The 19,458-nt window shown below is 35.4% G+C and overlaps 1 protein-coding gene across 1 annotated transcript in view; it reads right to left on the bottom strand.

The window, feature by feature from the left end:
- PDGFC (platelet derived growth factor C) overlaps positions 1 to 19,458 on the bottom strand; it is a 134,072-nt gene that overhangs the window by 20,890 nt on the left and 93,724 nt on the right. The window contains exon 3 of the mRNA XM_054203838.1: positions 15,990 to 16,170. Coding sequence (XP_054059813.1) covers positions 15,990 to 16,170 — 181 coding nt within the window. The remainder of the gene's footprint in view (positions 1 to 15,989; positions 16,171 to 19,458) is intronic.

Below are 19,458 nucleotides of genomic sequence, written 5' to 3'. Positions count from 1 at the left end.
GTAATATAACCCATTTAAGAAGATGGTTTTAGCATCAGCTACAAAATAAAAGTAGATGCATTTCTGCCACGCTTTACTTTTTCAATCTCTATGGCCACTATTTAAAATGGATCCTTCAAAGTTGGTTTGAAAGCAGGGTATTTCATTCTATTTCTAGTAGGCTCCCATGAAATTTTGTGTGCTTACAGCATGAACTAATCTATTAAAATAGAATAGGTTGAATTTTAAGGCACCACTACAAGTAACTGCTTCAGCCTGATGCTTGGTGTTATTAAAAAAAAATAATTAAATCATTGAAACAGTATAATTATTTTTATTATAATGCATAAATAGATAATGTTTTCCTTTATACATGCAATTCCTTCTCAGCCCTTTCCTTGACACGTGAAAAAAAAAAACAAAAAAACAACAACCAAACAAGAAGAAAAGAAGGAAAGATGAAATCTGCCAAGTAATAAACCCATAGTATTAACAAATCCAGCATGTTGTGGAGCAAATCTGATTCTCTTTAAGACTGCTAGTAAATTAATCGACTGCCATTCAGCCTGAAAAAGCTTCTTTCCTGGTCAGACAGGACCCTGTCACTCTCCACAGATGTGGCCAAATTATCTCTAACTGATCTAGTCAACTAGATCAACTCTTTTGATATGTATATTTTTTTAATTACATTATTTTTTGCTTGCTAACATAATAGGAGTAAAAGTGGCACTCTCTGTAACAGAAATGATGGAAAAATCTTTCATATTATGCCTCTGTTCTCGCACATTCACCCCGTGCTGTAAAGATACAAAGTCAAAACACTTCTCCGCACAAGAAAGGAAGTGCCACACACAAACGCTGCACTAGTCTTAACCCATTTACAAACTACTGTTCTACCTTGCTATTACACTTTTAAAAAACCAAACCCCTCACCTTCTGTATTTCAAAAGCATAATTTTAAGAGTTGTGAAGCCTTCTACAGAGGCATTCCTCATTCTATTTCTCACATGTGCCCTTTTTATAAAAAACTTTTTAACACCCATTTGAAAATCAATATTTACACACTGAAACATACAGAGGGTAGGATTTAGATTAGGTATTAGGAAGAAATTATTTACTGTGAGGGTGGTGAGGCACTGGAACAGGTTGCCCAGAGAAGCTGTGGCTGCCCCATCCCTGGAAGTGTTCCAGGCCAGGCTGGATGGGGCTTTGAGCAGCCTGGTCTAGTGGGAGGTGTCCCACTAGGGACACCCCCCCCACCACTAGGGTGGTTGGAACTACATGATCTTCAAGGTCCCTTCCAACTCAAACCATTCTATTGAGTCTATGGTACTTTTCTGCTTGTATTTATACTTAAAATATTGTTTCCCTCAGTCTCTTATTTTCCCATTCACTGATTCAGGAAAACTGGGTGCTTCTGATGATTTCATGTAGAATATAAAGAACTAATTACAGAACACAGACATCAAAACCTGTGGTTTTCTAAGCTTTAATTAGTTGTGGTTTCACAGGCTGCTATTCATCGCAATCTAGGAAGTGGTTAGATGTGGGGTTTGTTATCAGTTTAAATAAAGAGCCAAAGTGTGAGGCATTGGTTCCACCTGAATTTTCCAGCCCATAAAAATATGATTTTCTGTGAACTGCAGACATTGTTTTCGTTCTGTTGAACCCAACATCACACAAAGTTATTTGCTGAATTAGCCCACTAGACTAAAAGATACTGGCTAACCACAAGTTTATCCTTTGATCAAGACAGAAACTGTGCTTCAAAACGGTATGATTGAAAATGCTCATTTGAATGCTTGACAAAACACTGTTTTACAAATAAACCAAATTAGAAGAGAAATTAAGGTGATATTAAGGTAATAAAAAGACATTATTTACGAGCATTTATCACTGAGTATATGTCTTAGTATGTTTTTTTTTCTTGGGAATGATGGTCAGACGTTACAATCTGCTGCCGAAGAGAAAAAAGAAGTGGGGGAGGGGAGCGACTTTGCAAGGAAACACTGGGCAAGAACATCCACTGAAGAGATCTGCATGACTACTACTGGTGGTATTTCTCCCACCTGCCCTGCACAGTGAAGCCCCATGAGATGATCTGTTTGTTTAAATAAGAATAGAAACCAATTGGGAAGGTTCTCATTACCAAAAATGAAACGTAATTGAGATATACTGCATAAATTACACTTACAAAACAATGTCAAACAAATTGGGTAAATTGACTGTGATGGCTGCCATGCTTTGCTGAAGAAAGAGTCAATCTAGTAATTGGAGAAAATCTTTTCTGGTTTTGTAAACGATTATACATTTAAGATACCTAATTACCAAGATGATAGTATTATCATGTTCTTAGCCTTCTTCCACTATTTACTACTTAATTTGAAGCTGTTTTGCGTCTTTCAGATTATGCGTGCAGTCCCACTGGACAAACATGAGGATTTGAATGAAGACATTAGGATGTGCAAGCACACACCACTTGTGGAATGGAAGGAGAGGCAAATTGTTATTTCAAGTATATCACCATAATAAACTCAATATAATTTGGCTGAATTTGTAAGAGTAAAAATTCCCTTTGTAAGTTTATATTCCAGTTAAAACGTCAAAAGAGGACATTTTGCTATCTAACAGTTAAGGTTCTATTCTCTCCTCAAACAATATATTAGTATTAGATGTGGGTTACCTTAGCAACTATTACGTGTTGTAAAACAGAATTCTGCAAAACGAGGATGCTTTAGTAAGCAACTAAAATACTGACACCTCTCCTTTTTTTCTCCCACTGTTTCACTACTCCCACAGAAAAATTAAACCAATTTTTTGAGATGAAACACTGATTGCGATCTCAGAATGATAACATCAATACTGTTTTTAACCCAATTACCAAAGTTAAATTCTTCTAGGCAATCTTTACTTCATTGCTGAAACTGGTCCATGGTGTATAATTCAATCTATTAGGAAATTAGAGGAGTAGGTAGCAAGAGTGAAATAAGATCTCATTGGGCAGAACATCAGTCTTAGTGTAATAAATGCGTATAGAAAAACAATTATTTTCCAATTAATTTATCGATTTTTTTTTTTTTAAAACAATAGTCTATTTAAACTTGGATAATGTGGCTATTATTTTGATGGTGTGGTCATTGTTTTTCAGACTCCATTACCTAATATTTCCAGTTGAGGGCAATGGGAACTGCTTGTTCAAAAATCTGTCCGTCACCAGTCACACTGTCTATATGACAAAGAGGAACTAGAATCAAAACATCCAAAGATTTCAAAAGCCTGTAAGTTGGAAAGTATACCATTATCTATTATTGCAATTTCAATTGCGTGCTTATCACTGTATGAATAGAAATAATGAATATTAAAATTGCATGCAATAATAAATCCAATTTGATGCACTGTTAGAATAACGTTAAAGTTGTTCTCCTGACAAAAACCACAGGAATACTATTTGTAAACAACAGGATCCAACCATGACAATTTGGCACTATGACTATTGCAAGTTATCCCCCCTTAGGTAACCTATTATTTTCTCTTTCTCCTCTAAACCTCAACACACAGAGAAAACAGAAAACAGCTGCCATCCTTCTCCTGCAGCAAAAAATATGAGTGGAAGGTACAAGTGCCTTACTGCAAGGAAGCCATGGCCTATGACAGGCCATTATTGGAGACAGAGCCCTGTATGCGACAGAGTCAGAGCAGGGTATAAAATATCCATAACTGAAAAGTTCACAGGCTGCAACTGTGCAATATGTGCTTCTTCCTGGTTCTCTTTGGGGATTCTCTAATTGCTTCATTAGGAGATTACTTTTTGTAAGTAGTTAATTAAAGGAAGGACAGTGTGGAATCTTTCATAAGTAAGTATACTCTCATACTTTATTAGGGAATTAGATTTAAAGAAAAATTAAGAATGGAAAGTAATATTTTTTCTTATAACCTGTTAAATGTTAAATGTGCTGTTAAAATGATTTTCCTCTGGTTTCAGATTTTTATGATGACATCATCTGAGTATTTTGCCACTCTTCCAAGTATTAACCATGAAATTTAGGCCAGCCCCTGTCTATAAATTATCCACTGGCATTTTTGTATAGCACTAGCTTTGTAAATTATACCTTTGTACGACTTACTTAATGGTACTCCTTAGGTTAACACAATTGTTTTTAAAATTATCATTAACTTTTTTGAAGCAGCCTGCAGAGAAATGTTGGCTCTGTTCACGCTTGGGCAGCTTTTAATTTATTGATTTTCCAAACTCCCCTTTAATTTTTAAGCAGTTTCAGGTAATGAAATATCAAACCTTATCATGGAAATTTTATTACTTTTTTTTTTCTTCTTTGAGAACACAGGAAGTCTCTTTTCCAATTTAAAGAAATACCTTCCCAATATATTTTTTTAAAATATTAGATGCACTAGTAAGAGATAAGAGATACATAGTTCACAGAAAAGGAGGCAGTAAATGACAAAAAAATTAAAGGATGCCTGCTTAAAACAATGGGCAGCAACCACACTCAGAAAATAATCACATAAGACCCTGAAAGTGTACCTATTATCTAAATGAAAATCTGAAAAAAAACCTTTGCTACTTACTAGCACTTAGATACAAACAGTAGGTGCTACTTTCTCCTCTTCTGTTTAGTCTTAATTCTAAGAAAATGCATAAATAAATCCTTAACTACATTGAGATACAGGTTAGTAGCTTGCAAAAGTAACAGCTGATTTTGCTTTGCTTTTCTCTCATGACATCACCTCAAAGGGGTTCTTTGGAGCAAAAGGCTCCTGTGGGGTTGACAGTTGCCCAAAAACCTGCACTTGTGCTTCGCCTCCTTACAGGGGGCTTTGCAGAAGGTTCAGATTCAACTGTCTCCCACATCTGCCAAATATCGAGCATTCAATCTGATCCCTTTGTCACATCAAAGATGTGCAGGTTTGTTCCTAAAGTTCTAATATTTTTAGATATGTTTTCTTAGCAAAGTAGTAAATTACTTCCAAATTTTATATTGTCTTTCATCTATGTAAATACCTACCTGTAAAAGTAATTAGTTTTTTTATTCTTAATGACAATTGAGAACACAACTGAAAATGCTCTGACAATTTTTCATCTGTCTTTGTACTGTTGACTTGACCATCTACCTTTGGTTTATGGTGGAAAACTGGGCTGTGCTCTGAAGTGCTTTATATCAGAAAACAGCTTCAAAATGCTCATATGAACCTTAATTCTACATTTGTGTTGCATCAAAGGATGTACTGCTATTTTAGGCACCTAATCGCAAGGTTTTTTCCTACATGAAAGGTGCCTATGACTGAAAGGCAATTAAAAAATGTAAATACAGTATTTAAAGTTATATATATTGACAGAGTGCAAACAAGAGATCAATGGCAGAATTTACTTTGACTAAAAGACAAGAATTCCAAGCCAAAAAGGCATAACCCAGATGACTCAAGAACGGGAAGTATTTTATTATTAACTTTTGATTACTCAGAACACCTCACATTGAAAAGCCCGAAGACAAATATGCACACACAAGTCAGAAGAGTTCAGAAGATCAGAGTGATTTTCAGAAGATAAGCAAGGGCAACCCTATTAACAGCTTACGTATTAAAAGTCTACATATATGTGACTAACTGTCCTGCCAGTTAGCAAGTTTAAAATGATTTGGCGTTTGTCCCGTTCCCCCATGAAATACAGATGATGACCGAGTGATTTTGATAATTTGGCTCAACTCAGTTATCTTGCTCTGCTTGGCCACCAAGTCATTTTGGTTAGGTTAGCCAGCACAGAAGTTCAGGGTCCGTTGCACAGTTAGCAAAATTTGTCTATGTTGTGATTTAACCCCAGCTGGTAACTAAGCACTTTTAGATTTTAGATGTTTTGAAGTTTCAGAAATATGACATGTTTACATTCACATGCAGGCACAATAGGTAAAACATAAATGCTGAAAAAAAACCATGTGATAATTCAAATTTAAGAAACTGTATTTACTATGCTAACTCTTCACAAAACTACAAGGATATTGATTTCTAACAAAATTACCTTAGCATAGCATCGGCCTTGTTAAAGACGGTCATGCTTTTTAAAGAGTATTTGTCACACTATTAGAAGAACATTTAGAACAAGAGATGTCTACCAAGAAACTCTTAAGTTAACTAAGTTTTACCAAAAGACACCAGAGCTACATACAGGACAATAAAGTTTCAGACTGATTTAATTATTTACACCATTTTACATGATTTACAATTTAATTATTACACCACTACACTGAAATTCCCCTAACCACCTAACAGACTTACTTGGATGAGACCTGAGAACTGTTGTATGTGGTGTCAGAGTAGAGTTATTATGAAGTTCCCCCAAGGAATCCTTTTGCAGCTGAAAGGAAAGGGCTATTAGGAACCACCAACTTCATGATGTCTGTAGGATTTCATGCAAAATTTCTTCCAAAGGCTGTACCATCTGCTTTCACACCTCCACTTTTCAAGTGGCTTTAAATCTGGTCTTCCATGCACTAAATCAATCCCTTCAATTTGATGGCCAGTGTTTTATTTCTCCTCATAAATGATTCTTATTATTTTTCTTACTACAATTTACAATCTAGCCCAAAAGCAGAGTGAAATGAACAGTCAAGCAGCCTGAGCATTCTGCCTCTGGAAATGTCTTTAGCCGAACAAATTGCCCTCCATTTTCACATGTAAGATTTTGTTTAATTCATTTTGTTTTTTAAACACGGTTCTTCAACAACATACACCAGCTATCAGGAGGGAATATGGAAGCAACCCTCCTGAATTCCTTCTCCACCACCCTAGCCAGAGATAATCGAAAGAACAGATGCAAGAGCTTTGTGATTATATAGACTTTCCCACGAAAACAAAACCAAAAGCCTTTCAACAAAAATCCTGGCTTCTTCAGCAAAACCTTTCATCATCATCATTAAAAAAGTTTTGGGTACTTATGAGAAGCTAACAAATGACAGCTCATAATCCCCATCTGTAACACCAGAGGCCAGGTACTGCAAAGACAAGACAGGTGCAAATTTTGGTATTCCCATAGTGCTTATTATCTATCCCTTTTTAGAAACAAAAGGATTTCTCTTAATACCAATACCAATACCCCACATTAATCTTTCCACAAGCAAACTCTTACCCTGAAGCTACTATACAGTGTTATTACTCTGTCAAGAATTTTTCGCCTGAATTTAAAGAGGTGCTTCCACCAGTCTGTGGAGTTAGACTGTGCAGTCAGGCACCTACAGAAGCTGCTCCACGGCTGATTTGATCTCAGACGTCTAGAGCTGCACCCATCATTCCATTTTTTCCATGCAATTCTGCTGTTTCTACGAGCCTTTCAGATCTGTACCATATGTAAAAAAAAATAAATAAATTGATAAGTTGCACAGAGTAACCTCTGTTCTGTCCCAAATTCTTTCCTTTCGTTCCTGTTTTCATCTTTTCCTACCAGAATTATGGTAAGAAAAATTAGCACAGTACACACCACTGTAATGAGTTACTGCCTGTTTTGTTGGGGTGAGGCAATGGATAGGACTGCAGCATGACTGAGATATTAATAATGGAGAGGGACATGACATGAATGCAGCTAAAATAGCATAACTGAAAATTACGGTGCTGCCTGAAACCTCGTATCAAATGTACATTTGCTTACCTTTTTTTCCACTAGCAAGCATGTCAGACACAACGTCTCAGTATTTGAAAGCACAAAAAATCTAGGACTGTGCCAGTTACACAGGGGGTTACTTTGAGAATGGGACAGAGTCACTTTGCTTTGGAATTTGTAGAGAAGCCATCAGCGTGCTTTCTCAAAAAGCTGTGAATAACATGTTGATCCTGGAAATTGGAAAAGGGATAGTCAACTAGACAATTATGTAATACTTAAAACATAAAAAATAAAGAAAAATGTAGCCCCAAAAAAAACAACAACAAAACTAAACAACCCAGCGGAGCTAAAGGGACCTTGGAGAACAGGAAGGTGGTGTTGGTTTTTTCTTGCATGTTTTTCGGGGTTGGGGGAGTGGTTTTTGTTTTTTTTTAACCAAACATATCAGATGAATGGTTGTTTATATAACATTTAGTAAAGGATTAAATATAAAAAAATCACGCACAAGTAACTGAGACATTGTACTCTTTAGAATAGATATGATCAATAAGATTGAACAAATAAATTGGAACCATGACTACAGAATAATTTTAAGACTACAGCAACATTTGGACATCATTGTGGAATATTTATGTTGAGGTAGCATCCAGCCGCTCCAATTACATGGGATCAGTGAGTTCAGAGTTTAGGAGTGACACATTTTTATATACATACATATCCCTCTCAAGTATAGGAGTTGTTTGAAGTTCCTTTTCTATGAGGTGCCTATACAATCCCATTTTAACAAAGGATGTTGTGAAGGCATGAAGTTTACCTGGGTTCAAGGGGTACACGGACAATTATTTGCGAGGAACATCTGTTACAGATTACTAAATGAAGAAAGGACACAGGCTCAGGGAATCCCCCTCTTGTGATGAAAATAGCTGGTAAGTGAGGTAGTACAGGAGGGGTGAAGAATCACATCTGCTTGACCTCCTCCTAGTGCTCCCTGCCATCCATTTATGACCACTGCTGGTTGCAGGCTCCTGGGACAGACAACCTTTGGTTTGATTCAAGGTGGCCTAACATTTGTGAAACTGGGAAGGCAATTGGAAAAGCTTAGAAACATGACATTACTGCTAACTCTGCTGAATAATAGATTTTCAAATTCACATGCCAGTTTACGTAACACATATTAAATGCTTTAATGTATTACTACTGACTGATAAAGACTAACCAGCTTGATCTGATCCTCATTCACTTGTAAAGAACTGTTTTAGAATTGAGATATTTGCAAAGGAAGAGAGAATCTCTTTGAAGATCAGTTAAAGAAAGGTTGGTACAACCAGAGAATAACATATTTTAAGCTAATATTTATAATTGCTATGAAGTGGCAGTATTATTCTTTTGTTAATTTCTTCTGTGTAATTGCTCTGATTAGACCAATTTTAGTCCTTCATGAATGAACTTAATGAAAAAAGAACAATCAAAAGACTCAAATACTACTTGAAAAAAAGTTTATCAGTTAGTATAATGGTAGCCATTTCATTAAGTAAAAAACTCTGAAATGTCCTTCAAATTCTGATGTCAAAATACAATAAAAGACATTTACATATTTTTAAATCTTGCGTTTTGATGTTTAACTGTGTTTTACTATAAGGATACACTTTAACAATGAGGATTCCCAGAATATACTCAGGACTATAATATTAAAATATAATGGTTGACAGTTATTTTCATTAGTGATGTGTTCCCTGCTTATTAGCAGGTGTAAACTTCAATGTCTATTAAGTCAAGTTGAATGACAAAAGTAACACCAAAGGTAAGCACTGTGGTAATCCATAAGGCTGGTAATTCACCCCAATCCAGATTCCCCATGTATCATGTATTCTCTTCCTGGCATCATTAATGCAGATTGGGTTCTCCACATTACTATCTTTCCTGGACTTGTACAGTTTTGTGTGGGGTTTTTGTGTTGGGTTTTGTTTTTTTATTCTTATTTTTTTCTATTTTCTCATCATTTGGCAAAATATAGTTCTTTCAGATTGTTCCCAAACATAAATAATGTTACTTAAGATCCCACATACACCAGCCAGACCACTCCCAGAGTCATGACATTCCAGGATAATTTTGAAGTTGTTCAAGACAAGACAAAACCACTCTTCTTTCTATCTTTAACTTCTCTTGTAGACTTTTTGAAAGCAACACAGCACACAACATTAAAACTTATATATGCAAGATTTGTTGCAGAACACTACAATAAAGTAAATGGTAGACTATGTAAAAGTAATACACATTTTCAAATTAAATGAAAATGCTATGAGACACACTAATAAAGTTTCCAAATAAAAAAGAGTTCCTGACAATATAAATGTTTATTACTAAATGGAAACCTAATAATATCCTTTAGTAACTCACAGAAATCTAAGAAAAGAGATTGTCTCATGTATTTGAAATACTTTTCTCATATGTTTTCTAAACTTTTTCACTTTTTAGGGCATTTAAAGAGGTTAAACATTGTTTGCATTACTGAATCATCCTACTGTGTGCTTTCTTGTGGGATGAGAGGGTTAATATGTGACCAAAGACATAATTTGGCTAAAGGAGTAAAAAGGGCTGACGGCTTTTTCTTGACAGTTGCAGTATCCCATCTCTTGTTTACGGCAATAATTTCTGCTTGAAACAGGTTGCCAGAGTGATCCAACTTCTACATGATGCTATTGATTATTTAAAGGAAAGCAGTTTTTCCAAGCTTTTCTCCCTTGCATTGTTTTGATTTCCCCTCAAGAATGTAATTCAAAAATACAATTTTAAGACTTACATAAATGCTCCATAACCAGAATCAATTATTTCACTTGTTGAACACTCATTAAATTTTCAGGAAGAAATTCTACTGAAGTTGTTGGATAGAAAAAAAACCAAAGCATGACATTTAAGGTGTGGTAACCTCAAATTATTGTTACTTGTTTAGAAATAAGAAAAACAGCTGATTTTTTTATACCTTTCACCACAGTGAAACTGTGAGTCAATAAACTTCCAAAATCAAAGAATTTAAATCTTAGTCAAACACATACAATGAATTTGTAAAATAAATACCAAAAAATGTCCAAGAAAACAAAATTACTTTGTCCTATAAATAGTCAATGAAACCATTTCTGATCCTTTTCAGCCTAAGCCACTGTAAAACTATCACAGAAAAATACAAAAGAGAAATGTTACACACTACATATATTACATGAGAAACTACATTCAAATTTTGGCCAGAGGTAAAGCAACCTAGTCCTTCAAAGTACAAAGCTTGTTATCATATAACTATTTTCAATCCTTTTAAGAACTAAATGACAACAAATTTGGTTCAAAATGTCTCCATTCCTTATAGAGTCTCAAAAAATCCACAGTAATCTCTGATTGGGCAGGTCAAGGACATACTTCCACGGACTTCTGCGCAGGCTCATAATTTTGCTAGAACAATTTTGCTGGATTCATTTCTAACCCTGTCTCTCTGTGAGTCTGCTTCACATACACAGATTTTTAATTTTTTTATGCTGTCCATGCGACAGAATGAGATATGGTCACAGGAAAACAAGATGTTATGATTTAATTAGGAAATATCCTTCAGAGGTTCTTTCTGCTTCAAAGGGTTTTTTTCCGCCCCCCTCATTGCTGTCCCATGGATGACAGCCATCCTCGGTTTTGTACTTTTTGTAGTTCTTTGATTAACCTGAAGCATGTCACTCCTATCTACATATTTTGGGGTGACATTTAACGTCTCATTTAAGAAATTTAAAAGGAATTTCTCTTTAGACCTCAAGCACAAATTTAATGCAAAAAGGAAAACTCCAAGGATAGAATTAGTCCAAAACCCTCTGTGATTTACAATGAACACACACACAAAAAAATGGAATGATTGAATTTGCATACTGGAGCATCTTTAGAAATTTGTTGATTTATCTGGGCTTAGCTATACCTAACCAGTGGAAACTCTGAACACAGAGTTTTTGTTTAAGAGTCCTTCCCATCATATGAAGGATTTTCACAGTCCTTTTTCATTTCGTGCAGCATTGCAAAGCGCTAAATAACACTCATACACTCTCCTGCTGCTTTATATCCCCTTGGCTTAAACAACCCTGAAATCATGTTATTTCCAAAAATCTTTTGATTACTTCTTAAGAGAGTGTAGAAAAACCTTTGTTTAGGAGATCAATAATGTCCTTTAGGATATTTCTGGATGGATTTTCAGTTATCGCAGCCAAAGTTAAGCCTCTCTCGGTCTTTGGTACTGAAATGCAAGATACATACCTGATATCTGTGAAATTTGTGGACTTTTGAAAGGAAGGGAATGCTAGGTAAGAGCTTTCCTTTCTCTCTGCTATTAGTATGCACTTTTTCTATTAGTATTTAAATTTTATTTGCCTTTTTCATCAAATAAGCTTAATTAAAAAGGTTCCACAAACAAAATTGACATGCTCAATCCTAAAAGAGCAAAACTCAGCCAATTTGGATACAATAAAGGAACAGCTATTAGATAGCTCTAAACAGATTATCTACACAGTGTTAAAATTGATCTTCATTACTGTTAATAGCAAGAGCACTACTATGAGCATCTCTGCATCAAAAGAAAAAAATAAATAGATCTCTCCTGGATTGAAATCCAGGTAGCCATACAGGTACTGCACTAAAAATCACAGAACACCTGCCAAGTCACTTTTAAACCAGGTCAGTCTTTGAGCAGCTTCTTGGATTTTCCTCTTCATGTTCACTTGCATAGAAGAGGGTTAAGTCTGTTCTTTGCAAAGAGCTTTGGCATGATCTTTGATGACAAATGGCATGCTACCATATGCCAAAAAATAAGGGGAATACAGTCACCCCCAGCTTCAACTTTAACTGGAGGTGCTTTGTTCTGAGTGCCCTGAATAATTAATAACTGCTTTGGCAATCAGTCATGCATTCCTTAATGGCACCTCAGGCATCAAGTATCCCATTCACTCCTTCCCCAAGCAACAATGGACTTTATTACATCAAGTTTTCTCTGCCAAACTTGTAACTGACATAATTTAAACTAAACAAGTCACTAGGAAGACTGAAGCCCAAACACATATTATAAGAGTTATAAGGTTCCCCTCAATTGCATGTGGCTACTATATGGATTAGAGCTGTAACTGGGGGCAAGTGCACAGAAGGGGGAAAGAAATGAAATATGGATTGTTTTTGCAATAAAGTTCTAAGAGGGTTTAGGTGGTATAGCACTGCCAAAAACATGACTTTTAATAAATGCATAGCTGAACAGTCAAAATGCAGAACAACCGCTAAGCAGCCCTTGGTGAATAAAGCAGCTCACCAGTAAGCACAGACTAAGTGGCAGGGCAGAGCATGAAAAGAGTGACTACGAATAACAGCTGTGCTGAAAGTAGCTTAATAGTTCTGAAATAACACAAACTACATTTTCTTAGTTAAGAGTAAGCTTTTTCAACACTTCCTTCCACTTTATGGTATTCCAGACAAAAATTAACTTGCAACTATGGAACAGAGGAAAGAAAAGTGGAGTTAGTCCAGAATTACGGAAAGTTCTAGATGTACCCAGGGCACACAATTAAAAATATAAGAAATTGAAATAATTGAACTGTAATTAACTAGAATCCAAAGAAAAGCTTCATGTTTTTCTTGGGGAGCACTCTGCGTGTATACAGTACATGCACTGCTTTTATGCTGCCACACTAAACCTTTCTAAAAAATGATGTTGCATCTATTGACACTGGAACTGCTGCGAGTCCTTTAGAGTGACTAAATCTTAGAAGTAGAGTAATCAGATCAATAGTCATTCTCCCCCTACTTATTCATCATGTGAAAAGTTGGTTTGAAATATAATATACAAAGCCAAAATACATATATACGATAAATTACAGCAGATTTAAACAAAGCCATTTCTCTTGTTCTTTAAAAGACCTGAAAATGTGTCCGGTGCCCCTCTCTGTGTGTGGCCTCCAAATACAGAAACAAGCTTGCACTGTTTTATTTCAGTTTTGCTTCATTTCTCCCCAAACAATCTCTCATTGCTAGTCTACCAGGCATCTCCCCCTCCCCCTCTTGTCAAAAAATGAGGGGAAAAAAAATAAATTAACTGTTTAGGACCAATTCATTGAAGTGAATCACAAAGTGAATGGGTTTTGGTTTTGCAAGAATTATATAAAATTTACACTCATTCCTAGACCTGACATCTTTTTTGCAGGAGGTAAGGGGGGGGGAGGGGACATAAATTTTTGTTTCTTTTGGAATGTTGGATGAGATAGCATTATAGTTTTAAAGAAAACCATGTTTTTTGGCATCAGTTTTCAGTTGTTTTAGGTACAAGATGCAGGTCTAATCCTGAAACTCATCAATACAGATTTCATTTCCAATCTGCAGTCTGAAATGTGAAATTATATTTTGCATGGCTTATAAAAACAGAAACTTGATGAAAACATCACAACCCTTTTAAAGAGAGATATGGAAATTCATCCTTGCAAACCGATAAGGAGTTGTTATACTGCACATTTTGGGGCTAGTTCTGAATTCCTACAACGTGAAGGGGGCTGCTCTTGCCTGTTACATACGTGACAGGTAACATGCCTGGTTTCTAAAACAGTTTGTGTGTATACTTCTTATGCTAAATGAACTTTGCTAATGGAGAAAAAGGGGAAACTAAAAATGCATCCTACAATGTCACCTTTGTCTTTGTCTATTGAATAAGTGATGTGAATATTTTGAAGATTAAAAATTGTTTTGCAAATGTTGGTAATTTAAATGTTATAACCAGTTTTCCCCATCGAATGTCAGTCTATTTGTACAGCATGGCATAAAGATAATTATACATATATTCTGGTATTTTCAGTTGTCTTTGTTAAATTCATTCCACAGAAATTGGAGCATACATAAGTCAGATAGAAACGTAGCAGGTAAAATGTAATACTAGAGCTGCAACAATGAAATCTGGCATCAGCCCACAGATACATCTATTTAGGGATTTTCTTTTACCATTTTCTAAAAGTAAACATACTTATTACATTCTACCCTCAGGTAAATGAAAGTTTAAACCTGGCCATATTTCAAGTTGGTTTGGAGACTGATTGACATTTTATTTAATTTCAAAATACATCATTATCAGGTCATACTATTCTACTAACAAAAGGGTCTAACTCACAAAAGAGTCAAATGTGCAGATCAAACCTTTAATCACTTTTGAAATAGTTCTGAGTTACGCCTAAATATTTAAAAATACTTATAGGAAAACAACAGAAAAGAGCATATATATATATATGTACACGCACACATGTACACTACTACACTTCACTGACATCACCAACAGTATGCTAAATATATTACACAGAAGATTATGTATTGTTCAAAAGACACACAGAATTGTTCTTTGCTTCTTCTCAGTAACTGAAGTTTTGCAAATGGGGAGAAGAGGCAAAAATGGCAAAAGCAGTAAGAAAGCCAAATGCAATTTCAGTGAAGCGCATGTCAGTGCGGTTACAACATGGATTCTTTTGATCAATTTTTTATTGAGCTTGCAGATATTTTCCACCAACCAAATACCACATACCACAAGACTACTTAGGAGATTCACAAAGTGAATTATGAGGAATTTAACAAAAATACTCCATACTCTCTTTAAATATGAAATACCGATCCTAAAACAAGTCAACTCCTGTTTTGCTCCACACTAATGTTTCAGAACATTATCTCATCCTTTAAAATCTATAAACATTGTTTTGCTATCAGAGATCTTTCATCTGGTGAAAAAAGGTAACAGAAAGCTGTTGACAGTGAAAATAGTCACATTTTATGCAATTAAACTATTGTTTAATACTTGCGATTTACAAGCCATAATCAACATTCAAAAGAAATCTAAAGTACATTTTCCAGGGAAAATGCAGTATTATGCATTGTCACTGCTTTGTCACTATAATAAAACAGTTCAGAAGCTTAAGAAATTCTCAGTTTTTCAACTAGGTATAATCATTTGGCTGTGCTTGTCAATAGCAGCTGACTTACAAAAACATTAATTTCTTCAATCTTCTTTGTAACTTCCCAATGCCCTTTAAATGTCACAGAGCTGATTCTCATGCTGATTTTTCTTCTTCTCAAAGCTAGAAAATTTCTTTTTTCACAGTACCGTATTAAGAATGCAAACATTTCATTGAAGTTTCCACACAAACAACTGAGCCCACAACTTCTCAGTCCAAAGCCATCCAACAAGAACCACAAGAACACTCAGTTAGTTAAAAAACAGAAACAAAATGTACAGTTCTGGAAGACAGATTGTTCATTATTATTACTATTAAAAAATAAACAGTAATTAATCCTAAGCTATTAAAAGATTCTTTTGAGCTACCACTTCAAAGATTTTTTTTTCCTGAAACGTTCCAATCTGAAACATGTTACTTACTGGCATAAGAAGTGTATAATGGATGCAGAATCCAGGTTCGGAAGGAAAATATTCATCAGACACAAATCTTATTCTGATCTGGTTTCCTTTGGAGATTTGTCTGCTTGGCACACTACTGGAACCACACCAGCGCCCTAAAACAGTGCCATCACTAGGCTCTTCAACTTCTACAAAGTCATACCTGAACAGAAAAGAAAATCAAATATTTATTTACTGATAAAATTTCTATAAAATTCCTGATTTAAGTAATAAACTGAACTGACTCTGCAGTTTGCAATTTCTTTTTTTTTTAATGCTAAAAGTACACTACCAAAGCCAGCTAGTTTAAACTTAGCTTCCAAGTTGCTACTGGCTTAAATACATAATAAAATCATGCAGTGAGGTTAAAAAAATAAAAGCAGAGTTAGCATTTTGAAAAGACCCACGAGTATCATTTTGTTTGTTCTTTTTATGGAAGACAATTACAACATGTGGGATGGGGCAGAATAAAGTCAGAGCAAAAAGACTGAAATTGCCTAAGCGTGGCACAGTAACTCATAGTGCAATACCACTAGCAGTATACTGCATGTCACCAGTGAAAGTTCAGGGGCTTTTTGGTACGTAAAACTTGCCCTCTTGTAATACCAGTGGTGAACAAGCTCCTGAAGGTCATGGTGGCCTAGGGAAACTTGGAAGCACATTGTGATTTTATGCATATCCCAATGAGACATTTGTTGAGCAAAGACCTAGACGTACTGCGTGTCAGAAAGAATCTGATATTTTGGTAATATTGACAAGAGAGATATGGGTTGGGAGCTTTAAAAGAATGAAACATATTAAGTTTGATTTATTTTCATTGGTTTTTAACAAGTGGTCTGTGTATCCCTGGGGATCTGTAAACAACTTCAAATAGGTTCATGAAAGGTAACTAAGAAACGCCAGTCAATAACGTTCAATAAGCCATCCTCACTTCCACTGGAAAATGTTTAGTGGGTTCCCCAGTCATAAAAACATTGAAAGCCACTGCTCTAGAAGGTACGCCTGGTTTCAGTGCTTTAACCTGTTTCATGTCAGTTCCCCAGCTGCCCACTGACAGAGTAAACACTGAGCGTTTCAGCTGGGTTTCCTCTGCCGCAGCCCGAAACCCTCCAAGCCCCAGCGGCAGCATGGTCCAGTGCTCGGGAAAGCAAGAGTGCACCGGTTAAAGCCCAGCAAGCATCTGAAAGTTCACAGCTGCAGCTTTCCGAGTCATCATTTTACTTTTAAACCACAACTTGTATTCTAAGCGCAAGCATAACACACCTCTCAAATTTTCAAGATCTCTGATATTTTTATGTTCTCTTATATGTGTAGTCATATACTAAATATGTCTCACGTAAATCTAAAGTGGTAAATAGCATTGAATCCTTTTCAAGAGTACAAACACTCTTACTTCTGATGATGGCAAATACTCATATTTTAAAAGAATCTGCGCACACACTCTATCATATATGCCAAGCAATATTTAATGTGAAAATTATTACCTCATAAACATTTTCTACTAAAGCTTTTTCTGGATTTTTTTCAGTAAAGCTAATCTTTATAATGATTCCCAGTTCCCTAGTTAGAGAACAGGCAATAAATTCTTTTTTTGCATGTTTGTGCAAGACTGACTTGCACATTTATTTTCTCCATTTAAAGGACCAGTATTTTTTCCACTTAATTAAAAACGAATGCAATGAATATGCTCATTAACTGTGTTCAAAATCCATTACTGCCATGTACCACAGTTTTAAATCTTTATTGAACTTATGATACTAATTACTTTATCACCATCTTTTCTTCCCCTCAAACGCTAACTAATTTCTTAAACTGATCCACCAGTGTTTTTACTTTATGATGAAGTATACAACTTATTACAAAGGCAGTCTGTACATTAATTGTACTAAGAGTTCAGTTTTTAAGATCAGCTTATGAAGTTTCTAAAGGTAATCTTTTTTATCGTTACAAATATGAAATAATTATCTACTTTTCTGATTTGTAGAGAGTGAATAAATTAATCATTATATGTATTGACTTAAGATTAAGATGTCTGGGCGGTCAGGCGTAATATAGGTGTTAGTGCTTCTACACAACTTACAGGGTACTTTCTATTGCACCCTTTGGTCTCCTGGTATCCCTGAAGAAAAAGAGAAACTCCCATTTCACAGTTTAAACCCTAAAGTCTTAAAATAAATGCTAATTAATGCCATTAGTTGAGAGGTAAAATAGAGGGGAAAAGAGCATGCTGAAAATATGAACATTCAGCTTTCTGATATACATGACAGATCCAGATAATTCTGTTTGCTGGGATGTTTCTTTTATATTCGATTCTTTTTTCCATGGTCTTTGTAAGTGATATTTCTAAACAAGCTGCCATTCCTAATAAAAAAAAAAAAAAATCTAATTTTTCTGTGTGTTATCAGTGTTACCTAGACTGAGAGGTTTCTCAATCATCCTTCCCCCACTCTAATACCATTCTGGTCATCAGGAATTCACTTGTTTCCAAGTGAATCAATCTGGAAACACTCTAATCATTATATAGCACTTGCTAGTACTAAACTGCAGTGTGGACAATTAGCAATACCACTATTTAAGGGATTTAGTAAAACCTATTTTATAAGCCAATTGAACCTAAATTTCTCAAGGTAACGTGGTACAGCACATACAGCACAGTTTATAATGATTACTCCCTTTCTGCAATACCTCCCCCAGGACCCATAGAGGATTTTTGTTCTTTTATGCTCAACAAACAAGTCTGGTGCTGTAGACAAAAATTTCTGTTGTCAAAAGCAAATATATGAGATATGAGTATTGACTTCTTACTGCTGAACACAGATGTAGGTGTAGCTCCCTGCACAATATAGATGTTTCACCATCAGCAAGGGGAATCCTTAGACTTTCTGTCTACATCAACAGAAAAGTCCCTCACATATTTCCTGGACATAATGACATTTTTAGCCAATAACTTTATTTCTGTCAGTTATCTAGGCTGAATGTGCCCAAAGAATCTTCTGTGAAACTAAAATTCCTTGCATTGCACATCTGGACCGAAGTCTGAACTTGCTGTGAAAAGTAACAAAACAAAGTGGCTCAGATGCTTTAGCATTTACAAGATTGTGCTACATAATTCACAAAGATAAAGAGTAGTGGGGACCATAGCATAGCCATCCAAAATTATTTCTCCATGAAGACAAGCTTGTACTTGAAATGCAAGAAAACTAGGATAAATAACCAAGAACTGAGAAGCTATTTTCCGTCTACAGTGGAGTAAAACATGTTAAAATTCACATTGAACCAAACAAATAATCCTTCTTTTTGCAGTGTACAAAGGAGAAAACACAACCCTCTTTGACAATGACTAAAGAAATGCTCTGGTCCTATGTTCAATACGTTATTCAAATATTGCTAAGTAATATTTATCACAAAGATGTAGTCCAGTCTCCTTTCCTGGTATGAAAGACATTTTGCC

This window comes from Rissa tridactyla, chromosome 5 (genome assembly GCF_028500815.1).
Source record: "Rissa tridactyla isolate bRisTri1 chromosome 5, bRisTri1.patW.cur.20221130, whole genome shotgun sequence".
Lineage (NCBI taxonomy): Eukaryota > Metazoa > Chordata > Aves > Charadriiformes > Laridae > Rissa > Rissa tridactyla.
This window is presented reverse-complemented; position numbering and strand designations above follow the sequence as displayed.